This window comes from Arvicola amphibius, chromosome 10 (assembly GCF_903992535.2).
Source record: "Arvicola amphibius chromosome 10, mArvAmp1.2, whole genome shotgun sequence".
Taxonomy (NCBI): domain Eukaryota; kingdom Metazoa; phylum Chordata; class Mammalia; order Rodentia; family Cricetidae; genus Arvicola; species Arvicola amphibius.
In genome coordinates, this window is record NC_052056.1 from 106,342,190 (window position 1) to 106,369,266 (window position 27,077).

Consider the following 27,077-nt stretch of genomic DNA (forward strand, 5'->3'; position numbering starts at 1 on the left):
TCCCTTGGCGTATTGTTAGATAATGTGCCAGGCCCAGCCACAACCATCTCTCTCCACCAATCAGAAGTCAACTATTTCATTCTCTAAAGGCCTCAGGCCTGATCTCTCAGCCAAAGGGAAGTCCCAGAGCAGAAAACAACTTCAAAGTGCCGTGACAGGAACACAGGCCTCAACTATTTCACTGAGATCCCAGGAATGAAGTGGCCCACTCTGAACTCCCTCTGCTAGGAATTCTTAACTAGGATTTTTTTTTTTCTCCTTTTTCCTCACCCACTCCAGGAAACTACAATAAAAATTCCCCAAATCTCTTCACCTTTGACCCCTCTGAAATCTGCAGGTTATTTATATCAGGCAAAGAAGCCTCGAAGCTTGCCATTCTGGTGTTGAAGGAATGGGGGTCGGCGGGGGTGGAGTCACAGGCAGTGGTGAGCAGTTCAATAGGATTGGCCTCCTCGGTGGGGGAGAGATTCATGATCTGTTTAGAAAGCAAAGGAAAGAAATGTAACCCGAAGTTCCCATCGAAAGAACACAGACCGTCACTCTCCAGGTGTTGGCTGACAGGTATGATTTTTCCAGATTCTATGTTATTGTTACTGGACCGTCAACATAACAGTGGGCAACCCAGTATGACTGTGGCCTCATGGTGCCATCTGCCACCTACAGAGAAGAGGTCACTTAGCCCGCACGCAAGAGCCCAGATTTCAGCTCAGCAGCCATAGAAAGTGTATTTAGCTGGAAATAAAACTTGATTTAATTATAACCAAACCAAACCAAACCACACCAAACCAAAGCCAAGGCCTCCCTTTCTCCAGTGGGAGCGCCCCTACTTACAAGGTCTGAATGTTCCAGGATCTGGCTGGCCGTGAGGTCCTCCTCCTCCGATGACTCATCTGAGTCCTCATGGTTCATTTTACTCAGACTGGGAGTGCTTCTGGAGAGCTGGCGCTCCTCCAGGGTCTGCACGTCACACTTGTCCAGGCTGTCCAGGGAACGCCTGCGCACTCCCCAGTTGAAGTTATCCATGCTCTCCCCCTGAAATCACAGCACAGGAGGCTCTTCATGCCCCAGCCCCTGGCACGCACGCCTTCACACAGTCAGTCCGTCCCAGCGCAGAAAGGAAAGCAGTCGGCATCAACTCTCATGCTCCCATCTGCTTTGGTACCCAGGCTTCAGTTTACCATGGGAGGAGACAAAAGGGTGGACCTTGTCTGTCAATGAGTGTTATCTCATGGGTAGAAGTGGGGGGCTCTTCTCTTTGGTGTGTGTGTGTGTGTACATATGGTTTTTAATTTTGTTTTGAAACAGGGTCTCATTGTTTAGTTTTGGATGGGCTGAAACTCACTTTTGTAGACCAGATTTGCCTCAAACTCACAGAGATCCACTTATCTCTTTCTCTCTCCCAAGTGCTGGTGCTGGGATTAAAGATGTCCACCACTACACCCAGCAGATAGTGTATGTATGTGTGTGTGTGTGTGTATACACACACACACATATATGTATACATATATATGTATACATATATATATGTATATGTATATATATATAGATATATATATATGTATATATATATATCTATATATATATCTTTAAAAGTTGATTTTGGTAAACCCTAGAAAACTATTGTTTTCAAAAATCTGTCCCCCAAAGGGGAAACCATTAATATTACAATAACTTGAAAATTAGTGTGTACTTCCTTCTCCCACCAGCCCCTGTTTGAAGAGTTCTCAGAAGGAGGAACAAATTGGCTCGAAGCACATTCCAGAATTTCTTGGCTATTAAGTATAAGAGCATTAGGTAAACACCCCAGACTGTCTGCCACAGCAGATTCCACAGATAAAATGCAGCGTTAAAGGCTTGTGAGAGCCAGACAGTGTTTGGCGGGCCATGCGCTACATGGAAGCTGCATCTTGGCTTTTGCTTAAGGTTCATCTGTACATCATCACAAGCAGGGAAGTGGTTAAATTTCTTGCCTTTGCATTAAAGATTTCTGCTGATTTACCCATTCTGACTAGCTCTACAACGGAGTGTCAAAGCCTGGAGCCCTACCTCAGAGCATCTCCACAAAACACCCACTACTAAATAAGTCTGCTTGTTTGGCGAGCATAACTCTGTTTTCTTGCAGACATGAATATAGGATTTGCCTTTTGCTTTTCTCTCAGGACTAAAGGAAGGTCTCTACCCTGATGATAAACACATTTTAGTCTAAATGAGGTCGCCTGGGTTAGAACTAGACTCTTCTGCCCCATAAAGTGGCCATGTGAGATGCGGCCTGACAGCTCCTGAAGCAGAGCAGAGCTTCTGACGAGAGGTCAGCGGGCAGCAGGACAACCCGAGAGCCGCGAGTGAGCCTAGAGTTTGGTGGGTGAAAGGCTGATTTTCCTCTCCTGGTTCCCAACTCCAGGGAAGGCAGATTTGTCAGTGCCAGAGACCTCAGTGTGGCACGCCTCTCCCCAGAGTCACACGCCTCTCCCCACAGACCTCAATGTTACACGCCTCTCCTGTAACAAGCATTGACCTAGTTTGTCCGAATAGCTCTGGCTATCTGGTAGGGAAAGCAATAGTAAGACTCCTAAACACATTGCTCCAGATACAGACACTATTACTGTCATCTCTCCCTGTTATGGTATTTTTAGGATTCATGAATTATTATTATAATTGTTGTTTTTCTGAGACAGGGTTTCTCTGTGTAGCCCTGGCTGTCCTGGAACTCACTTTGTAGACCAGGCTGGCCTCAAACTCCAGAGATCCACCTGCCTCTGCCTCCCAAGTTGGATTTATTTATTGTTATTTTATGTGTATGTTTGCCTGCATGCATGCACATGCACTATGTGCATGCAGTGCCCAGAGAAGCCAGAGGAGGGCATCATGTCCCTGAAATTGAAGTTATGGATGGCTTTGAGCTGCTTGGGTGCTGGGAACAAAACCTGATTCTGTATTCATGCTTTTATGCCAATTAGGGTTGGGCTTCCCTAATTTGAATTATTCCAAAATCCCAAAATTTTGAGCACCATCATGGAGTCCCCCCCCCCCCCCAAGTAGAAAATTCCATGGTACAGATCACAGTAAAAACCCAGGACCCTTAAAAATGCTGTATAAAATTAGCCATAGGCTAAATACAGAGGAAATAAAAATAAATTTAGCATTTAAACTTAGGTCTCATCCTCCAGAAACCGTGTATATTATGTGTATGCAAATATTTCAAAGGAAATGAGTAAATAAATTAAACTACTCAAATCTGAAAGCTTTCTAGTCCCAAGCATTGTAGATAAGGAAATTCTATCTGTACCTGTCCCCCTAAGTGGATGTGATAAATTACCACTAAATAATGTAGTTTTTTTCTTCCCGGTAGGAACAGTTAATTCCTTAGCTTAAAGTAACTACTGTAGTTGGAATATGAAAAAAAATGTATAAGACCAAAAAGTCTTGAAAGAAAAGAAAAATGTAACTTGTGAAGAAAGGAACAAAGTTAAAGAGAAATGAAGACACGAGAAGGGGAAGACCCTGGGAGAAAGACATAAACGCAAACTCACGACACCAGATTTCCTGTCCCAAATGAACAAATGCGTGGGGCAGAGTCTCACGAGCAAAAGCCCTGGAGGTCAGGTCGCCTCCACTGACCCTGAGTCTGAAGCGTCACAGGGGATCTAAGGTAAGAGCTGCTACACCGGGCACAGACACTCTTGTTGATATGGGGGACCCCTGACCCGGTGACAACCCCTGAACCCACGGAGCATAAGAACTGGGAGGCACGGATCACAGCCGTCTCAATAAAGGATGTATTGGCTCCATTCCAGGCAAAGGGGCTGAAGTTATTTCCCTGGTGGTAGCTGAGGGGCTGAGATGGAGCAACCCTTACCTAGTCTACTTCCAGGGAAGGGCCATGGTAGATGGGCTATGGGTGTAGCTAAGAGGTAGAACTTGTACTTAGCCTTTTTTGTTTTTTTAACAGTTTCTTGGGTTGGATTTCTAGCATATACAACAAAATTCTATCATGGGTGAAAGTCAGACCAGCTTCTATTTTTTAAGTTTATTTTTATTTTATGTGTGTGAATGTTTTGTCTGCATGTGTGCCTGTGTGCCATGTGTGTGTTGTGCCAGTGGAGGCCAGAAGAGGGCATAAGATCCCTTGGAACTAGAGTTACAGATGGCTGTGAACTGCCATGTAGATGTGCTGGGAACTGAACTTGGGTCCTTTGCAAGAGCAGTCAGTGTTCTTAACCACTTAGCTATCTTTCCTGCCCCCAGCCCAATTTTCTCAGCGTGGCACAAAATACCCTCAGTGAGGGTTGCCCATCCTGTCTCTCTACCAGATGTCCAATTTGTACCTCATGTCACATACAAAGTTAAAAGCCAAAACCCTGTTTGTTTATAATGCTAGATTATGTATGCAAAAATACAGAGCATGGCCAACTATTTCAAATGGATCATTTGCACATACAGTTATCAAACTTAAACATAACACCCAGAGTTTATGCTGGGGCAGCAGAATATTCACGAATACCCCAGAAATGTCAAAAATGATATTCTCGAAATTATTTCGAATAAAATCCCGTTAGAATGATTGCTGCTGTTATCACTGGAGTGCTGGGGCCAGAAGCAGGACTTTGTGCACGATAAGAAAAACGCTCTACCGTTGAGCTTTACCCCAGCCAAAAAAAAAAAAAAAAAAAATTGTCATCAAACATATTTCTCCAAATGAAGCTACTACTTAGAGTGAGTCCTAAAGTGACAGGGTCATGGGTCTTTAAGGCAGGTGCCAGGACGTCATCAGTATCGGCACCGCCCTTTTCTTGAAGGACACTTAGTCTGGATGAAAATCTATCTATTGCCAGACAGAGATAGCTAGCTTTGGAGTCTTAGAAAAGGAAGTGAATTCCTTTTTCTTTTTGTTTGTTTTGTTTTTCGGCAGTGCTGGGGATGCAACCCAGTCCTCATTTGTGCTACGTAGACAGTCTATCACTTAGGTACATCCTTACTCCGATCTCATTTTCTCCAGAATAGCAAGCAGACTCTGGAATAGCAGCTCTCATCCAGTGTGTAACTGTCTCATCAGGAAGAATTGGGTGCCTAGCCATAGATAATATTTGAAGACTTGTCTCCTCTCGAGAGATACAACCATGCAACTTCCAGAACCAAGGATAATAAAGCATTTTTGTATTTTAGAATATATTTCCATATGAGAGCAGCCACGGGGTGGGGGCAACAAAACAAAACAAAACAAAACAAAACCACCTACTACAAAATCACACACAGCTAACTAGGACTCTACATACAAACAGGCATTCGTGTGCTGGAGGGGATGCGGGGGAGGGGGAATCACTCACGTTGTTATATAACTATATGCAATGATACAATCTGCTAGTGCACCAGAATTAGGAATAGCAGGGTCTTACCTGAAGTTCCTGGGGAGCAGTTTGAATGGATAGAAAAACAAACAGAAGGTCTATTTTAAAAGATTGTATAAAGTACTCCAGCACATTTTAACTTTCACACAACAACTAACAGTGTTAATTAACAACATATTCTTTGGTAGACACAACCTAAAACAAATGAAGGAAAATATGCGCTAACTTCCGTGAGAAAGTCAATGCCAGAGTTCCCACATGTCTTCCCGGAAGATGGCGAGGCTGAAGTGGCCCAAGGCCGCTTTCAGAAACAGCTCCCTCCCTACTTCCAAGACAATGCTGCTGCCTTTAGCACCTGTTTATTTAGAATGCCTGAATACACCTTCGTGAGAAAATGGTTAAATGTCACGGGAGAGATAAGAGAGTCAAGAAAGTGGCACCAGCTGACCACACTCATGAGGCTAAAAGTGTTTGCGGTTGTGGTCAGTCTACCTCGGATGTGAAATTATTAGCGCGGACACAGAGCCGGGAAGATCCTGCGAGCTTCAAGGGCAAAAGCCCTTATGAAGATTTTATTCAAGTTCCGGAAGCTATTTAATGACGAGGGATAAACACAACAAAAACAGCTTGGGTTTTTGTTTGCTCTTTGTTTTCTGTTTAGGCAACCGTGTCTCGGTCAGAGAAGGCAGAACATGCCTGTGTTGATGTCTTTATCAACAGTTATTTGCCACTGGTGGGACTGCCAGACTGACTGGTGTAGAGGATGCCAGCTGTGCATCTGACTGTGCTGCACACCCCATACCTGCCAACTGAGTCCTCATGTTGGGTCCACAGGCAGGGTTTTATTATATCCATTGGCTCAAGGGGCAGACCTAACGTTCAAGATGATGCTCAAATGCTTCCATGTCTTGGCTGTCCACATCTCAGTGTCTGTTAGTTCAGACACTACAAAATAACCTCGAGGGTTTATCCCTTTATTACGGAGACTAGGATTCTCTGTGCTGACTAGGCTGACTTTGAACTCCTGGGCTCAAGAGTGCCGTCAGGTGCCTGGGACTACAGACGTACACCCCTTTGTTTGGATAAATTTTCCTTAGTCTCTCAAACTCCTTATACACATGTTAATATTTAAAAATATTTATTTCATTCTATGTGTATAAAGGGTTTTGTCTGCAGGTAAATTTGTGCACCATGCCCAGGCAGTGTCTGCAGAGGCATGAAGAGGGCGTAGGATTCCCCCTGGAATTGGAGTTACAGGTGGTTGTACGCTGCCAGGTAGGTGCTGGGAACTGAACCTGGGTCCTCTAGAAGGCAGCTGGTACTATTAACTGCTGAGCCATCTCTCTCCAGCCCCCTAACCTTTTTTTCCCCCTGAGACAGGGTTTTTCTGTAGTTATGGAGCCTGTCCTGGAACTAGCTCTTGTAGACAAGGCTGGCCTTGAACTCACAGAGATCCGTCTGTCTCTGCCTTCAGAGTGGTGGATTAAAGGTGTGCACCACCCAGCTTCTTTTGTTTATTAAGACAGAGTGTCACTATGCAGCCCTGGCTATCCTGGAACACCAGGCTGGCCTTAAACTCACTGAGATCCACCTGCCTCTGCCTGTCTAGTGCTGGGATTAAAGGCATGTGCCACAACATCCAGCAGTACTTGGGAGGGGGGCAGTGATGGAGATACAGCCCAGGGCCTTGAGCAGAGTAGGCAAACACTCTACCAACGGTACCAACCTCAGCCAGTGCTTTTAGGTCTGGCTTTGCTCAGTGTGTTATCTAGGGAAATAATGATTATTCTTTGTGTATCTACATCTTTCCTGCTGGGACATCTAGGGCAAAATGAGGCCCTGGGAGGTCAATAGAAGACAGCACTTTGGCCTCAACCAGACATAAGTGGGTTTACCCGTAGTCACGTTCTTTCAGGCAGCCACTCAGAATCTCGTTTTCTCCTAAGATTACGGTTAAGTTAAAGGCACCCACCTACTGCAGGCTATAATAAACTTTAACTTGGGACCTCTACTTTAGCTGCAAGACCAGGCAAAATCCCCTTGGAACCGAGAGTGCCTTGCATTCAATAGGAACGGGACCAATGCAGCATTATGAAACATTATGAGAATCTCACTCAATCAGTTGAGTTTTCATTCCCTGGAGGCAAAACGCTGCCCTTCCCAGGGAACATGCCCTGAGTTGTACAAATGAAGATGATTCTCTTCCTCCTCTTAGACCCACAGATAGCAGAGGAGCATCTCATTACCATGATTGCCATTCCAAACAAGCAGATCTGTACATGCCTGCCAGGACTTGAATTCAGTTGCTCTAGAGGTCTGGAATGTTGACCACCAGCTAACTCAAAGCAGGGAAAAGACAGTAGGTCTCTGTCTCATGCTTTAAATTTTATCCCAAGTATTAATGCTTTCATCAAACACAGCACATGAATGCAGGGGCCCTCAGGCTCTGATCTCTCGGGGTGGCAAGCTGGCTTTGAAGTACCTACATCACAGCGACTTTACATTTGGAATGAAATGTTTAGCATATTTTTTGCCCAGGTCCCAGTGAACATGCTTAGAAAGGATGCATTCCTGTGATTAAATTAAAAAAAAAAAAGAGTCCCCCTCCCTGGACTACACACACAGTCTTTGTGTAGTTATTACGACTCAGATCTTTGCCATTTAGAAAGAAGCTGGCTTTGCTGCGAGCCCAGACAGGAAGGGTGGGGTAACTTTTGCAAAAGTGAAGCCGCTGTGCTTTGGAGAAGTTGATTCAACACGGAGTTTACAGCTTCCCAACTAGAGACCTTGCTATAGAGAGTGGCCAGCAGGGAAAGCGACACTGTTTGGTCAGCTCAGGACAAACTGAGAGGGTGACCATGACAGAGACGACACCGTACCTCCCCGTCCTCCAGTTCCACATCCAGGAAATCAAAGTCCCTGAAGACTCGGAACTGCTGCTCACTGTTGGTATCATCCATGTTCTCTTGCTCCCGGGTGCCGTCCTCGGAGGACACCAGGCTGGTCTGATGCTCCGGCAGGTCCAGGTCCCCACACGAGGAAAAAATCACCTAGGAATCAAAGGAATCCTCTTTTGAGAAACTCACCTCCCTTCGGTTGTTTGTGCAACGAGTGATGGCCATTGGCTCCCGGGAGAACTGTGTCTCCAGTACACACCTAATTCCTTACGTGGGTATTTTTAGAAAGTTCTTTTATTATTTATGTTGGACAGGGGCCTTCGGATTAAACACGCTGCAAACACTCGAGTGCTTACACTACAAAAGCATTCTAGAGTTGACTGGCTATTAGAGTGGACAGTGGGATACTGTGTGTGTGTGTGTGTGTGTGTGTATGTGTGTGTATGTGTGTGTGTGTATAAAACAACTAAGCCTGTGTTCACAAACAAACTGGAGCAGCTGAAATTTTCCACTCTTTTTAAGCTTTATTGAGGTTAGACATTATCTACCTTCACAATCAAATGTCCATAAATAATATTTTACGGATGACGTCAAGCTATGTTATTGTAAAATGAACCGCGGGAACAAAGGCTTCAACCCTTTGCAAGACTAACCAGAGACTGGGAAAAGTTAGTAAAGAGAAGCCAAATCCCCAGGCTTAGGTTCCTTTTTCTTTATTTAGACACTTTTTTTCTTAATTAGTTAACTTTTTGAGACAGGGTTTCACTGTGTGTCCTGGTTGGCCTGGAACTCTCTATGTAGAGGAGGATGTCCCTAAATTCAGAGGTGTGTGCCTCTGCCTCCCAAGTGCTGGCATTTAACAGAGGGTGTGGCTCAGTGGCAGAACATCTGCCTCATATAAAGAGTCTCTGTGTTCAAGCTCCAGCAAAACCAGAGAAAAGAGAGAGAGAGAGAGAGAGAGAGAGAGAGAGAGAGAGAGAGAGAGAGAGGCATAAAAACTTTAAACTGGGATTAAAGGAACAGGCCACCACTCCCAGATACTGAGACATTAACAGATCTTTAAAAAAAATGGTTTGTTCTGTTTTTGTTTTTTGAGATTAAGGTCTCATTCTATCTCTCAGGATGCCTTAGAACTCTTTATGTAGCCCAGGCTAGCCTTCAATTCAGGAGGGTACTCTTGCCTCAGCCTCTGGGTTACTAGGTTTACAGGTATGAGTCACCATGCCTGGTTTAACAGAACTTCGAAGAACTAATAGACAGCAAAGGTTTTGCTAGCCAGTCTCTGTTGAATACAGATATGAAATCAAATCAAAAGCTTTCTTTTGTGAACTGAAATCCCCAGGGAGATAAAGGCGGGGGAGGGGAGAGATGTACCTGTGCTGAAGATTCTACAAGAATGAATGACCACGGGGTGGTGACGGCTCATGTCTTTAATCCCAATACTTGCTAGGGGAATGCAGGTGGATTTTTGAGAATTTGAGGCCAGTCTGGTCTACAGAGTGATTTCCAGGACAGCCAGAGCTGTTACCCAGAGAAACCCTGTCTTGAAAAACCAAAATAAAGACCAAAACAGAAACAAAAGCAACCATTCCCACTATAAAGAATAAATGACCGAGTAGAACTTCATTATTGTGGAGAGCGGGAATGTTGCTGATCCAGAGCTAAGCTTATCTTGGGCTATTTCTAGTCCTCTTAATGACAATCCTTTGCTCACCCTTGGGTCTGACCCAACAGCCATTTGATTAGTAAGTAAAACCTTTGAATTATATTCGTCGTAGGCCACAAGCTTCCGCCAACTGAAGCTAAGGATGTCATCAGGTGACATCTAGTGGCAGGGGTTCCCCTGCCTCATGTCACCTACCTGCTGTCTCCAACAGTGTATTTGGGAAACGTCACAGTTTATATGGAAAGTTCCATGGGAACATGACATTCTGGTCAACCTGAGTCTGTGCTCCCAGGCCACAGTCACTAAACGGTGGCTCAAGTATCTTATTTTTTTTTGAGGGGAGAGTTATATTCTGTATTGACATCTGATATAAACATTATATTATTTCCTGGTTCCTTTAAAGTGGGAAAATTATTATAAGAACAGAAATATAATCAATCTCTATCCAGGGTCTAAAGAGTGAATGAGTGTTGCACATAGTAATTTTTTCTCTCTAGTGTGTAAAAACAGCCCTGTGTTTTGGACTGCATAGATTAAACATCTCAGATCTGAAAACCCCAAATCTTAAAATATTTTAAATCTGCAACTCTTATTATTAATTAATTTACTGAGACAATGTTTCTTGTTTCTCTTTGTAGTTCTGAATGTCACTCTGTAGACCAGGCTGAGCTTGAACTCACAGAGATCCTCCTGCCTTTGCCACCTGAGTGCTGGGATTAAAGGCGTGCGTCACCATGTCTGGCTTAAATCTAAAACCTTTTTTTTTGTTTTTTTGAGACAGGGTTTCGCTGTAGTTTTAGAGCCTATCCTGGAACTAGCTCTTGTAGACCAGGCTGGCCTCGAACTCAGAGATCTGCCTGGCTCTGCCTCCCGAGTGCTGGGATTAAAGGCGTGCGCCACCACTGCCTTGGCCAAATCTAAAACTTTTAAAGTGATGAAATGCTCCAAATTTTCAAATTTTGGAGAAGTCCAGATTTTGAGGGATGATCACTGGATCAAGTGTACCCCAGTTCTCCAAAATCTAAAATACACTGAAGCCGGGAGCAACCTGGTCCCAAGCATTTCGGATAGGGAATATGTCACCCATTTCCCACGAACTGTATGTAACATGACACACTCGTGTGAACAGGGATCACAAATGAGCATGCGAGATAAATCAAATAGAGGGCTGTGGCATTTTCACCGTGAATCCGATTTCCTCCACGGAGACACCTTTTCTGGTGTGCACTGTAATGATTGGAACCGAATGCAGGCAGACATTGGGACCAGAAAATCTGAGGGTGTTCAGTGTGAAGTTAAAAGTGCTGCCCACAGCATCAGGGAGAAACAGCCCTGGCTGGCCATTCTGCACAGCAGAACCCGAGCCTCTGGTTCCACTTTTCTGTGGGCCACCGGAGCAGCTGCAAACTCTCTGATCATGAAGACACTCCAAGGGTAACGTAAACAGAAGCCCTGTTTAGCTGGTGCGTTCCCAGCGACACGAACGATCAGGTGACACGCTGGCATGCTTTCTTGGGCGGCTGTTATCTTACCTGCTCATGCGGAGCAGATACAGCCTGGGACAGACATTAAAACACAGCTTCACAGAGAGGTCTGTGCTGATTCTAAATTACTTAGCTCTCTATTTCTTCTTAAAGGAAGACTCAAGATACTGTAATCTACAAAAATATGCACAGAATCCAGGCTCTGAGGTTTTTAGCATTTTTTTTTTCTAAAAATACGCTCACCATACAAAATTTGAGTTTTCTATTAATTTGAGAAATCGCTTCTGAGCATCGGTCATCTGTTCATCTGAAAACCTGAAGGCGTTTGACAGTTAGGTTGTTTTTGTTTTTTGTTTTCCGAGACAGGGTTTCTCTGTAGCTTTGGAGCCTGTCCTGGAACTAGCTCTTGTAGACGAGGCTGGTCTCGAACTCACAGAGATCCGCCTGCCTCCGCCTCCTGAGTGCTGGGATTAAAGGCGTGTGCCTCCCCTGCCTGGTTTTGATAAATATTTGTAATGTTTCATTTTTTTTTCTATTGTGATGTGACTAGTGAGCAGACTACAATATTTTTAGTAAACCTCTGCCAATACATCCTCCCTTTCATGCTATTTGATGTAAGTAAAATGGTTAAATAATAATATGGTGAGCGCGTAGTGAGCAAAACTATACTCAAGAGGAATCAGAGGAATATTCACATGTATGTCATGGAGATGCGACGGACACCATCACACATGTGGTGATGTAGTCTGGGTGTGTTCACACAAATAAACAAGAGGTCTGAACGTAACCGGGAGCAGTGAACCCTTCCTTGTCTCTGAACTGATGGCGATTCATGGGGCGAGGAGGAGTAACGTGGGCTAAATGTTGACAGTGGCTATCAGACTCGTCATTCACATTAGAATCTTCAAGATCAGTGTCAGAACAGACGAAAGACAAAAGCAATACGATACCAAGACGACCATGGTACATGATCGAACTTACAGATGGGTTTTTGCTTAGTCCGACTTCTTGGCCACACAGAGAAAGGACGTGAACCAATTTCTCTTTTGTTCTTTTCTGGAAAAACAAAACAAAAACAGAACAAAACAAAAGATAATAAAAAAACACAGGTTTTCATTCTGGGGTCCCATGAGCAAATCTGCCTTAATAGGATCGGTCCTAGCTACAAAAAGTGGATGGTCGTGCTTAAAGTGTAGCTCCAGGTAATTGAGATATAAGTCACACAGACTTGGCACAGTCAAATAACAGCAGCATATTCAAATATGTTATATATGCTGAGTTAACTGTCCTCATTACAATTGCCATTTTTCTGATGGACTGATATGAGCAAAGCATGTTGGGGAGGAAAGGGTCTATGTGGCTTATACTCCACATCATGGTCCATCACTGAAGGAGGTCAGGACAGGAACTCAAACAGGGAAGGAACCTGGAGGCAGGAGCTGATGCAGAGGTCATGGAGGGATGCCGCTCACTGGCTTGTTTCCTGTGGCTTATTCAACCTGCTTTCTTATACACTTCAGGACCACTACCCACAATGTGCTGGGCCCTCCCCCTGTCAATCGCTAATTAAGAAAATGGCCTACAGGTTTGCCCGCAGCCTGACCTTTCAGAGGCATTTTCTCAATCAGGTCCCCGTAGTTTTGATGACTCTGGTGCGTGTTAAGTTGACAGAAAACTATTCAGCAGAGTTACACAAATTGCTATCAGGTCTGGGTAGATGGCCCAGCTGGTAAAGATGCCAGATGTCGCTGGCTCCATGAGTAAGAGCCCCTGAGCCCACATGGTGGAGAGAGAGAATTGACTCTACAGATTGTCCTATCGCCTCTACACATATGGTACAGTTGGCACATGCTATGACACATGCATAATCCCTCAAAAATACATCAAGTTAAAATGGAAAATTATTTTTTTTGAAGTGCTAAGGACTGCAATGCATGCTAGGCAAATGTTCCTAACGCAGAGATGCATCCCTTGTCCTCTTTTTAAATTTATTTTTAAATTAAAACCATTTTTATTTTATGTGTATGGGTGTTTTGCTTGCATGTGTATATGTGCACCACATGTATGCAGTGCACACGGAGGCCAGAAGAGGGCATCAGATCCCCTGTAACTGGAGTTACTAATGCTTGTGAGCTGGCAACTGAACCTAGGTCCTATACAGGATACAGTGCTCTTAACTGCTGAGCCATCTCTCCAGTCTTATATTATTTTAAAGTGAGGATTAACTAAAACAAGGCTCTCTCTATATTTGAGCCATATAGAGCAACCCTGTTATGGGGGTGGGTGTGTGCCTACATGACAATCAATTCCTAGGCCCTTCCGTGGCCACCCATGGGCTCCCTGGACATCTCTTCTTATATGTTATCACTTTCAGTTTCTGAAAGGCTTGGCTTCCATTCCATCAGGAAGAAATCCACTTTGTTACAGAATAAGCCTTTTATGGCTCCCATGAGAGAATACTTTTACTGTCTGTAGACTGAAAACATTGTTACTCATAAACCATGGTAAAGTCAGAATCAAGTTAGAATTAAATCCTTTTGTTTTTCTTCATAAACCTCCTTTTGAAACCTCTTATGTACGGAGACTCTTCTAGAATCAACCACATTTTCCAAAAAGATAATGAGGGCTTCAAAATGAAAAGAAATATCACGAACCTAGAGATGTTAATATAGTTAAGATCCAGTCATAAAATAATCCTGCAAATCCCCTTTTATCTGATTTTGGTTTGTTAGATGGAAACTTCTAGAAGCCGCCACTCATGGTAAGTTTCTCTTCCTTTTCCTTCTTTTTTTTTTTTTTTTTAAAAAAAATTTGAGACAGGGTCTCTGTACTTAGCCCTAGATGCCCTTGAACTACATGGACCAGGCTGACTTCAAACTCACAAAGATTTGCCTGCTGCTGCCTCTGCTTTGCCGGGATTAAAGGTGGGAGCCACCACACCCAGTTTAAGATTTTCTTTCTTTATGGAACTTGGTTCACTGCACCTTTCACCCCAAATTATAGGATTTCTCAATATGGGACCATTTCAAAGCCAGACAGGAGGGCTTAGGGCAGCAAATCTCTCAGTTATTTCCCCAAGTCTCATTCTCCAAATCTGAGATGCAATCAATGGAGCAACAAGGCTCAGGAGTGAATTGTTCTCATCTCTCTGACTACTGTGACTGTAGCCATTAGCCATTGCAGTGTGCCGCTAGGCTCTGTGCTGGCCTTCTGGGTCTGTAGGTGGCAGCTGTGGGGTGTGCAGACACAGTACTGGGCTTGCCCCGTGCCCACCTATCTGCTTCCAACAACCCGGGCTTTCTTTCTATCCTGGGAAGGTCTCCTCTCTGTTCCTTCAAGCACTGTGCAGGAGTTCCTTTTCCTGGGCTGGAGAGATGGCTCAGTGGTTAAGAGCACTTGTTGCTTTTGGAGAGAACCTGGATTCAGTTCCCAGTACCCACAAGGCAGCTCACAACCATCTGGAAGTCTAGTTCCAGGGAATCTGGTGCCCTCTTCTGGCTTCCACGGGTGCTGCATGCACATGGTGCCCAGAAATACAGACAGGGGAAGCAGTCATACTCATGGACTAAAGATAGATCAATCTAACAAAAGGCCCCTTTTCCACAACTACTGTGGATGTCAGAAGAGGGCGAGTCTCCATTCTGAAATCATCAGAACCCAAAGCCATGACAATCTGGAGCCACTAGAATTTGCTGCTGCTTCCTATAGAAAGGGTCTCTCTGAGAATGGAGCTAATAGAGGGGACAGCAGGAGGTCAAGGCCTTGGGAAGGGAAGGTCAGGCAGTGAGAAGGAGAGTGTAAGGCTCTGAATCCTAACATTTGGGATGCAGCTGTCAGCAGTTGGGGGGTGCAGCTGCGCTTAGAGCCAAGATGGATGCTGCTGTCATTTTGATCTCCAATTATTATCAAAAGCCTACATGCCAAAGGCTTAGTCAGCAGCCTGCAGTGCTACTGGGGGATGGTGGACCCTTTAGGAGGGGGAGCCTAGTGGGAGGAAGTTAGATCGCTGGAGGTGAGCTCCTGGAGGGGCTAGCAGGTGCTGGTATTTTGAGGACTCATTTGGACATGGGTAGGAGGCGAGGGTCAGGACTACACATGAAGGGAAGCTCAGGTTTGTTCCCCAAGCTATAGGAACCAGAACCAATAAGCGAAGAGGCAAGAGCCGATCAGCTAAACCCAACGGGCTGTTCCCGACAGAAGGATTGCCCTTTCAATGCTGTGAGACCCCCATCGCTGGAGGCACAGGAGTCTGCATGGCCACACGAGTAGGGGTAATGGTGAATAGCAGACTTTAGTTCCACTTAGGGCGCTATACCTGGGAATACTGGGGTCTCTTCCAGCTCACAGGAACAAGGACATTGGAGTTGGAGCCCGAGGAGGTGGACGACGCACTCCGGGTGACAGCCATTGCTCTAGGCTTCCCGTCCCGTCCAGAGGAGTTCTGTAGTTCATCATACCGTCTCCCGATGATTGGCGTCTGGAGAAAGAACAATGCAGAGGTACTATTATTGCACCCTAATGCTTCTCCAGTATAAGGAACTGTCAGCCCAAAAGTAATTAAAAACTGATCACGTGGTTAGAGCCAGATCAGACAGTGAAACTCAGTGTCACACGCGGGCTCATTTCCCTGGTGTTCAAGGCACGTTCTGAGCCACTTGCACACCATGAGCACCCTGGTTGTCAGCAAGAAACCAATGCAATGACTTTATTATACTTTAGATCAGTGGTTCTCAACCAGTGAGTCATGACCCCCTCACCAAACCTCTATCTCCAAAAATATTTACATTATGATTCATAACAGTAGCAAAATTACAGTTATGAAATAGCAACAAAGTTAATTTTGTGGCCGGGAGTCAGCACAACATGAGGACCTGTATTAAAGGGTCGCTGCTGTGGAACAGTCTTCGTACACTGTGAATATGTATTTTTCTCATTGTTACTAAAAAGCTCATTGGCCAATAAATAGCTAGGCAGAATTTTGGGGGCAGAGAGAATGCTGGGAGACAAAGGGTGGAGTCAGAGGAGTCGCCAGCCACAGGCAGAGGAAGCAGGATGTGTACAAAATGAGGTAATAAGCAATGAGCCATGCGGCAGCACGTAATTGATTGAAATGGGTTAATGTAAGTCCTAAGAGCAAGCTAAAAACAAGCTACAGGCCTAAGCTATCGGCCGAGCATTTGTAATTAATAGTAAGCCTCTTTGTGGTTATTTGGGAATAGCTGCTGGGACTCTGCCCACAGGTTGTAGCATGAGGGAAGTTGAGAATCACTGCTTCAGACTCAAGCCATGAAGACTGAAGTCAATAGAGGGGCCAGTTAAGTCAATTCTAGACGTTTGAGCTTGAAAGAATCCTTCTCTTTCCCGCTCCTCCCTCCTTCTCACCCCCACCCCATCTCTTTTCTCTGTAGCCCTGGTTTGCCTGCATTGAACTTGTTCTATCGACCAGGCTGGACCTGTAGCCTGTTTCCTGCATGCTGAGATTATAGGCTTCTTTCATCAGGCCAAACTTGCAAAAAGTTCTTGTAATAAAAGATTAAAGTTCATTTTCCTTCTCTCCAATCTCTAGTCATCCATCTTTATGTCCTCTCAAATACTGACAATTTTTATCTGAATTATTTCTATTATTTCAGTTATTCAAACGGATGAGGTCATGGCCAAAGTGTTGTACAATACTTTATAAAGTTCACCTTCTGAGAATCTTACAGTATATGGTCAGGTGGGGGGCACTTTTTAAATTCTGTCTCCAAGGAGGTCTCTTCAACACCAGCTCGAGATCCTTGAAGTGGCAGAAAGTGAACAGAACCTTCTGAACCTGGCTACAGTTCTGAAACAGATCTGAGTCCTTGGGAGCTGAGGGATGCAACTAACTGTAGAATGCTTTCTTTAGATTTTTGGATCAAAACAAACTCAAGTCAAAGGCTTCAAAATGTTTCCACCCCCAAAAAAGTTAAATATGGCTGTTGAATTAATATTTTTATAAGATTTAGTTATTTTTATTTTTTGTGCATTGGTGTTTTGCCTGCATGTATATCTGGGAAGGTGCCAGATCCCCTGGAACTGTAGTCACAGAGAGGTGTGAGCTGCCATGTGGGTGCTGAGACTTGAACCAGGGTCCTCTGGAAGAGCATCCAGTGCTCTTAATCACTCAGCCATTTCTCCAGACCCCCAAATTTATTTTTTGTTATGTTTTGTTTTGTTTTTTAGAGACAGGATTTTTCTGTGTAGCCCTGGCTATCCTGGAACTTGCTCTGTAGACCAGGATGGCCTTGAACTCACAGAGATCTGCCTGCCTCTGCCTCCTGAGTGCTGGAACTAAAGAGGTGTGGCACCACCACCTGGAATTAATATAATGTTAATATAATTTTAATACTAACGATAGAAGCAGATGTCACATTTTGAATGTGGAAAAAATGAAAGTCAACGAAGAAAACTCTCTCTCTCTCTCTCTCTCTCTCTCTCTCTCCCCTCTGAGTGATCCATGCACATGCCTGCACCAGGGCAGGTGGAGGCCAGAGCAGGACACTGAGTGGGAGTTTCTCATCAGAGTGGAAACTCACCATGTTAAGTAGCCTGCCCTATGAGCTCTCAGTGTCTCCCTTTCTCCACCTGCAGTGGTGGAATCATGGACACACATGGCTATCCCAGGCTTTTTACTTGGGTGCTGGGATTTAACCTCTGGTCCTTGTGCCTGGAGAGTGGGTGCTCTTACCCACTGAGCCCTCTCAAGCCTGTGGTTTCCAGTTTTAGTAATTCCCCATTGAGAGTCCCACACTCATGCACTGTTAAAAGAACAGAACCTAATTTAGGCTTCAGATGTCTTCATTTAAAACAAATGTAAAACCTCTCTCTAGGTAACTGCTTTTACCCGTGGCCACCAGATACCCAGGCTACAGTTCACTGAAAGAGTCACAGTGGGTCAGGACCTCTGAGATGTCGAAGTGGAAGTCCAGGGTCTTGCCCGGCAGCTCCTTAGAGGCGCTGGTCCACACCCGGTGGAGCTCTATCTTGGAGAGGTCGCTGTGTTGGTAGGAAGGCAGCACCAGGCTGGCCGATCGAGAAACGACCAGCTTCAAGATATTCAATGCTTCCCTCCAATGAATGCTCTGTTGGCAATAAACATCCAAGGGTTAAAAGGAAGCCCACTTTTTGAGAGTCCGCGCTCACTACTGAACCCATGACCGGCTAGAATTCACTGACTTGAATCATAAAGTCTAACAGTCAGGAAAAGACAAACGCTAGGAAAAGACAAAGAGCATTTGTAAGGGAAGTGAACCCACCCTGTGGAAATCAGTAAATAACACATAATGACCGTTGTGGCCATCTTCCCGTCACTTAGAGTTGAAATCGCAGGGTATTATTTTTGCTAAGGAGTCATCTTAAGCGGTTCAAAGATAAAAGCTTCGCACTCGTATTAGACTATGGATCGCTCACGGGCAGGTTTCCCCCACCCCCAGGGCCCTGCCAACTTGGTCCTGTGGTTTCTCTGGGTCTCGCGGCTGCTCTGGGTTTCACTGGATATCCTGATCTCTTTCCCCATCACATCACATCCTCCTCGTCAACTGACACAGGGATGGACGCCCGTCCACCTTTTCTCCTACCCCTCCCTTCCAATAATTAGGTCCCTGTCTACTCCCCCTGCTTGGAACTCAGCTGAATCCTTTCCACCTTGCTCACACCGCGTTGATGGTCTTCTTTTCAAAGGATTTATTTATAATTTTTGTGCACATATGTGTGTTTGTGCACACACCTGTGTTATTTTATATGTGCCATGTGCCTTCGGAGGCCAGAATAAGGCACTAGACTCCCCTGGAAACGGAGTTACAGGCAGTTATGAGCTACCAGGTAGATGACGGGAACTGAATTTTGGTGTTCTGCAAGAGCAGCCAGTATTCTTAACTCCTGAGCCATCTCTCCAGAGTCCAGAATGAGCTCTTAATACTCAAAGGAAACAAGCTATGGGCCATGAAGCACCCTTGCCTACTGTGAGTGCTCACCCGTGACTCAGCACACACTGAGAACACAGTTTTATGTGCTCACCGTGACTGAGCACACACTTCAGGACACAGTTCTGTGTGCTCACCCATGTCTGAGCACACACTGAGAACACAGCTCTCCTGTGCTCACCCATGACTGAGCACACACTGAAATTCTTAATCAACAGAAAGTGGTAATAAATACCCCCAGGACAGATTGCATAAGGCCTCATGAACTTTAAATTTTATAAATGGTAATGAGAAAGGAATGACAGCTGCAGAGAGATGCTGGACAATAGAAAAAACTACTGAATTAAATCAGTCTGCATACTTTAAAGATGTGTTGTCCTTAGAATGACAAACAGGATATGTGTTAACATTGGGGAAGTGGTTTCATTGCTGTTTCCACAGCAGGGGAAAAACTATGGACACCATCAAAATTAATAAAGACTCAGCCAATGACTTTTAGGGAAGCAATTCCTAGGGTGTGCTCTTGTCTGCATACAAGACCACTTACGTGCTGGGGGAGAGGGGTTGCGCGTGCTCTCTCTCTCTCTCTCTTTCTCTCTCTCTCTCTCTCTCTCTCTCTCTCTCTCTCTCTCTCTCTCATAGTCAGAGTCTATGGCTGGGCACAGCAGTATCTAATCTGTCTGTATGAGTCAGTGTTTATCCCCATTTTATACCTAAGGAAAAATTCTTGAAACCCTTTAACAGATTCTTGTGGGTTCATGCAACAATCTTGGAAATAAGATAGCAGCACAGGACCCTCTCCTGACTTCCCACTTAGGTATGTGTCTAGAATACTCAGACAATGTGCCCATATATGTTCCGCCCCTGAAGCAAGGACTGTGCTAAGGTCTTTTTCTGCCTTTCTTCTAAAAATGCCATTCAGGGTGTGATCAACTAGTGCATGTCTGCCATGGATATAGATGAATAAATGTGGGGTCGGATGCCAGATGGCTTTACATCCGAGGGCAAGCCACAAGCAAGCCTCTAGGTCTCTCTTGGATAGCTCTGGATCTATCCAAACACTCACCTGCACATATTTTTCAATGGTCTTCAGGACTTCCACGTTGAACTGCTTGACAGGAACAACCGACAGGTCCATGTAACTGAGCAGACTGTAGATGACCTGAAGGAGTGGCTGTTGCATGCTGGGAAGGCCTTTCTCTAACAACTGCAGGAGGCAAAGTGCAGTCAGTCAGTTCTACCCTCTTCCCGGGAGAAGTACCCAGGCTTCCCCATACCCCTATTGTTGTGGTGTGCTTGGGGGGTATGGCAAACAAAACCCTAGCTTTTTTTTTTTTTTTTTTTTTTTTTTTTTTTTTTTTTTTTTTAAGAGATCTCACTATTCAGCACTGGCTAGCCTCAAACTCACAACGATTCACCTGCCTCTGCCTCTTAAGTGCTGGGATTAAAGGCGTGCGCCAGTTAAAATCCTAATTACTGAATAAATGATAGTGAAGGCAATTAAGGGAGGTCTGAAATCATAAACATAAAACTCGAATAGTAAAGAAACAGAGAGTAAACCTCAAAAGGAAAACTATGGGACACTACCAAAATTACAAATTAAAGACATAATTTGTTGGTTACAAAGTTGGCAAAGGTTAGAAATTGAGACTATTAAGTACTGGTTAATGAGATAAAGACATGTGTATTTCACATATCATTAGAGATGTCAGCTGGATAACCTAGCAATGGAGATCAAGAAAACTAAAGAGGTCTGCAAGTTTTTTCATGTTTGGTTTTTGAGATACTGTTTCACTGTGTAGTCCAGGGTTATCCCCAACCCTCTATTCTGCCTTAGTCTCCCAAGTGCTGAGTATGCAGGAGAGAGCAGTGGCACACGGTGAACACTACATGTTCAATCAAAGTTCATGGCTTTGGAAACTGGAGTCATACTTCTGGGAACATATTTCAAACCAGAAATAAACACTTTGATCACATATGATTTTGCTATGGCTTTTTGTTATATGGTTAAAAATATCATACCTGAAACAAGAGAACAATCTTATGAGACATGATTCAGTTGGCATAATGACATTTTTTTAAACAATTGATTTAATTTTATTTTTATGTGCATTGGTGTGAGGGTGTCAGATTCCCCGGGAACTAGAGTTACAGACAGTTATGAGTTGCCATGTAGGTGCTGGGAATTGAACCCCCAGTCCTCCGGAAGAGCAGCAGCCAGTGCTCTTAACTGTTGAGCCATCTCCAGCCCTATAATGACTTTTTTTTTTTTTTTTGAGAAAGGGTCCTCCGACTGGTCTGGAACTCAATATGTAGATCAGGCTGGCCTCAAACTCACAGAGATCCACCTGCTTTGGATTCCCAAGTCCTGGGATGAAAGGCAGGTGACACCACACTTACCTTACAATGGCATTTTTAAACATGGGAGATGATATTATAGAATATATTATGTATGTAGAAGACAACATACACACAATTATCTATATAATAGATAAATGCTAAAACAGTATTAAGAGTGTTTTTCTACAAATAATATAATTTTAATATCATTTTTCTAGAACAATCTTCCTCTAAATTTTGTCTTGTGTAAACTCTTTTTATAACAGAAAAAGAAACTGATGATATTATCCAAAGGGAAACCAAAATAATAATATGTATGATAGGCATTATGATGAAAGTTCCTTGTTCTGCCCAGAGATGGCTTGGGGGCTTGGCGCACTAGCTGCCCTTGTAGAGGACCCAAGTTCAGCTCCAACCCACACAGTGGCTTGCACCCACCTGTAGCTCTAGATTCATGGGATTTGATGCCATCTTTTTTTTAAAAAAAAGTTATTTCCTTATTCATTTTTATGTATGGGTGCTTTTCCTGTGTGTAAATCTATATACCACATGCACGCAGTGCCTGCCAAGGCCAGAGAGTACGTCAGATCTCTTGGGATTGGAGCTACCATCTAGGTGCTAAGAATCCAACTTCAATCCTCTGGAAGAGCAGCCTGTGCTCTAAGTGCTGAACACCCCTCCAGTCTCCATAGGCTTAAAACATTATGTGTATGAGTGTGCCTATGTTGAATTCATGTGCATGTGTGCAGGTGCCACGAAGCCAAAAGAAATGTCAAGGGCTGGAGAGCTGGCTCAGCACTTGAAAGCACTGACTGCTCTTCCAGAGGACCTGGGTCTAGCTCCCAGCACCCACATGGTGGCTCTCAACTGTCCTTAACTCTAATTTCCGAGCATCCAATGTCCTCTTATTATAGCCTCTACAGGTACTTCACACATATGGTGCACTTACTTACATACATGCAAGCAAAATACCTTTAACACATAAAAATAAAAAGAATAATTAAAAAAACCCCTCTGTTTAAAAAGTTCATTGTTTGCCAGTTGGTGGTGGCATGCCTTTAATCACAGTACTCAAAAGGTGGGCAGATCTCTGTGAGTTGGAGGCCAGCCTGGTCTACAGAGCAAGGTCCAAAAAGGGCTGTTACACAGAGAAACCCTGTCTTGAAAAACTACACACACACACACACACACACACACACACACACACACACACACACAAATCACTGTTCAAATTTACTTCAAAGAACTGACAGAAATGGTTCAAATCGATGTTGAACCCCAACATCAAAAGTGGTCAAAAGAAATAACCAAGTAGTTTGCATACAAGGAAGCAGAGAGCTCCATTAATCTATTGTGTAGGAAAATGACTATGTTGACTAGAAAGGAAATACACCAAGGAAAGAGTGTTAAAGTGTAAACAGAACAGGATGCAGAAGGACAAAGAGAACAGCAAAAGGACGAAGAGAACAGCAAAATTTAGTTGCCACCCGGGGAAAGCAAATATACTTATACATCACTTGTAGAAGTGTAAACTAGAAAAGTCTTTGTAAAGAGCGACCTCCCAAACGTGTAGAAGAACTAAGTAATAGCCACACACCCACAGCCTGTGATGGCGTGTTTCTGCTTTAGGAAATGGACGATATGGACAATTTCAGAAAATTTCTCCTTCCTTCCTTCCTTCCTTCCTTCCTTCCTTCCTTCCTTCCTTCCTTCCTTCCTTCCTTCCTTCCTGTCTCTCTGTCTCTGTCTGTGTCTCTGTCTGTGTCTCTGTCTGTCTCTCTCTCTCTCTCTCTCTCTCTCTCTCTCTCTCTCTCTCTCTCTCTCTCTCTCTCTCTCTCTCTCTCTCTCTCTCTCTCTCCGAGACAAGGTTTCTCTGTGAACCCCTGGCTGTCCTGGAACTCTCTCTGTAGACCAGGTTGGCTTCAAACGCAGAGATCCACCTGCATCTGCCTCTTGAGTGCACACACCACCTGGGTTTTTTTTTTTTCTTCAACACAAAGCAATGATCTGGGGCTGGAGACAGCTGTTAAGAGCACACACTGCTCTTCCAGAGTCTGTTTCCTAGAACCCCTGCTGGATGGCTCGGCACCACTGGTTAACGCCAACTCTGGGTTTCTGATGCCTTTTCTGGCGTCTGTAGGTACTATACTTAACTGCACCCCACCATAATAATAAAAAAAAACAACCAAGTCAAAATCTTGGTTAAAAAGCCAGTGACCACCTGATACATTAGCAAATACCACGATTTATCACATTATACGTGATAACAGGGCCGTCTGCAACATAAACGAATTACAATTATAAACAACAAAACACAGAAGGCTAAGTGGGGTGTCACCCTCACGTACAAGGGGCACACACACAACGTAAATAGGAAGCAAGCAGAGCAGATTCTGAGGGAAGCTGAGCACAGCAACACACATCTGTGTGTGTGCATGGCCAAGACCTGAAGGAGCGGGAGAAACTGAACAGATGTCAATACACTCCCCAGGGCAGGAAGCCGGTGTGCTGTGGGCTATTGAGTCCACACTGCCACAGTCCAGATTGTCAACCAGGGACGGAGCCAGTGATGGGCTGACTGGAATTAGTCATAGAGAAGCCAGCCATTTGGATAGAGAAGATACACAGGCAGGGACTAGAGTCCGGGCTTCCTTTTGGTTCTGAGATGAGGGAAAAGATGCATCTCTTGTGGTGTCTCTGATCAAAAAACAAGGTCAGCTGGTTGTTTCTTGGCTTCCCCGATCTAGCAGGTTTTCCACCCCACATCTGACTTCCAAGTTTTTGTTGGTGAATAGAATGATAGAGACTTAATTTAAGCCTACATATTGCGGTCGCAGCCTGAGTGGCTGGTGGAGCCTTGATTGCGGGGTCATGGGGTACCAGACAATAATTAAAATATCAGCAGATTCATGTGCAGTTGGTAAGTCAAAAGAAAAACATCACCAGCGAGTTCATAATAGCATGCTTTGTTTTGCGGACAATTTTGAGATAAGGGCTGAATAGAAGACATTATGCGTTTATTAAATTGGTTTTTTAAGACTTTTTTTTCTGAGACAGGGTTTCTCTGTGTAGTTTTGGTACCTATCCTGGGACTAGCTCTTGTAGACCAGACCAGCCTTGAACTCACAGAGATCTGCCTGCCTCTACCTCCTGAGTGCTGGAATTAAAGGTGTGCACAACCACCGCCTGACTTTGACTTATTTTCTTATGTCTGAATGTTTTGCATGTATATATGTATGTATGTATTGCACCATTACATGCCTGGTACATGTGAGGCCAGGAGTGGGCACCAGATCCCCTGGAACTGGAGTTATAGTTATGGTTATGACTGCCATGTGGGTGCTGGGAATTGAACCCGGGTCTTCTGCAAGAGAAGCCAGGGCTCTTAATCACTGAGGCATCTTTCCAGCTCCAGAATTTTTTGCCTTTGGGAGATAGAATACTATTCCATTGTATGTACACACCACATCCAATTTGTACTTTTAAAACTTGTATGATGAATGTTCTAGACAAAATCTCCTGTGAGGTCATCTTACTCATTGCCTTAGAACTGGTGTTGTATATCCCCTGCTTTTGTAGCGGGGTGTTAGTATTGGTTCTTCTCATACTTCCTGGGTGCTGAGGGAAGGGTATCTTTGCTTGCAGGGAAAGCTATGGCCATGGGATTAGCGGAGGCAACAGGGTGCTATGCATGAGGGTTCTTGAGTGAGCAATGAATTAGCCAGTGAATACTTGGCCGTTGACTGTCTGGCATGGTTCATACACCGCTGAGCCCGTACTGTAAGTCAAAACCCTGTAGGTTCAGTGGTAAGTGTCGGATGGGCAGTACCTTCTGTTAGCTTGACATTACAGAGCACCTGAAAAAAAAAAATGACGTTGCAAGCACAACCCGGAACTAGATAATTACATCAAGAAGAATTAGGGCAGCTTGCTCTCTTTTCTGTGGGGAAGACGCTAACGAGAGTTGGGAAGGCATATCCCAGAAGGAAGAGAAACCCTGAAAAACGCGGAACCAAGTTTGCTGTTGTCGGTTGTTTGTTCAGAGAACGACCTAAGTATCAAACACTGGAGGTGCTGCCCATGCCCCCTGTTGCCCCGTGACATGCTATAAATGTCTCACATCTGTGATCCGGAAGTCAGAGTACAGGAGTCAGGTTTGCAAGGAATGTGCTAGAAACACATTCGTATGGCATGTTTCTAGTATCACAGGCAAAAGGCAATGATAAAGATTTTATTTCAAGGCTGTACTTTGTTAATTAGTTTAAAACGATCCACCATGAACATACCTAGCCATGCAGTAACTTCTGGATAAGATCTGAACCCCACCCCCCACCTCCTCCACCTCTCAAGTGCTGGGATTACAGGTGTGCACGGCCATGCCAAGCTAGGATCAAGTTTCTTATCTTTACCATACTCTGGTGGGTATGGGTCTAGTAAGCAGGGGGTTAAACTTTGGAGGCAGCTGGATCTAGGGTCGGTTGCCGTAAAGCGAGAGCTGAACAGTTAACTGAGCCAAATCTCAGCTTCTTTAGAGACTACCCAGTCCCTGGTGTGTTGGGAGGATTTCAGGTGAATCCGTCAGCATTTGGGATAACACATGGTAGACATTCACTGTCAAAGCTTTATAAACACGTGAGCCACGGATGCTGAAAGTCAAAGTTATCTTTAGCATCAGCGCTTACCTCTGCCAGGTAGGTGACCATGTTCAAGGTGATGTCAGTATAGGCCTCATGAAGGTAGCGACAGACCACATTGACCCACGTGGGACAGTCTCTTGTATAGCTATGCGTTTTGTAAAGGGTCATAACGTGAGCCAGATTTGAAAGTTTGGGATTTTTTTCTTCCAGGCAAACCTTTAAAGATAAGCAGACCAATTAGAGCACTCCAACGGACAGGAAGGAACATTAGCCAATATTCTCAGTCCTAACAGACCGAAAGTAGCCCCATATAAGCTTTGGTAGCCATAGAAGTACCTCATTTAGTAATTAACTACTACACTTTTCTACTTGTTTTGCTTTTTAAATTTAGTTATTTTGTGTACCTGTATGTGTGTGAGCATGTGAGTGCCAGGGAGGGCCTGTGGAGGCCAGAGAACAGCCCGAGGAAGTCGGCTCTCTCCTTCCACCATGCAGGTTCTGGAGATGGAAGGTGGGCAGGCTTGGCAGCAAGCATCTTCACCTGCTGAGCCGTCTCTCCAGCTCCTGCTGGCCACTCTTTTTTCTTTCCTTTCTGTCTCTGTCTCTCTCTTGTCATTTTATCTATCTATCTATCTATCTATCTATCTATCTATCTATCTATCTATCTATCATCTATCTATCTATCTATCTATCTATCTATCTATCTATCTATCTATCTATCTATCTATCTATCTATCTATCTATCTATGTATCTATCGGACACAG

At 44.4% G+C, this 27,077-nt stretch overlaps 1 protein-coding gene across 1 annotated transcript in view; it reads right to left on the minus strand.

The window, feature by feature from the left end:
• Positions 1 to 27,077, minus strand: part of Fry (FRY microtubule binding protein) — a 250,702-nt gene that overhangs the window by 37,410 nt on the left and 186,215 nt on the right. The window contains exons 46-53 of the mRNA XM_038345555.1: positions 26,358 to 26,528; positions 20,402 to 20,542; positions 18,316 to 18,495; positions 15,708 to 15,869; positions 12,374 to 12,448; positions 8,225 to 8,395; positions 832 to 1,032; positions 314 to 475 (exon numbers count right to left, since the gene is read on the minus strand). Coding sequence (XP_038201483.1) covers positions 314 to 475; positions 832 to 1,032; positions 8,225 to 8,395; positions 12,374 to 12,448; positions 15,708 to 15,869; positions 18,316 to 18,495; positions 20,402 to 20,542; positions 26,358 to 26,528 — 1,263 coding nt within the window. The remainder of the gene's footprint in view (positions 1 to 313; positions 476 to 831; positions 1,033 to 8,224; positions 8,396 to 12,373; positions 12,449 to 15,707; positions 15,870 to 18,315; positions 18,496 to 20,401; positions 20,543 to 26,357; positions 26,529 to 27,077) is intronic.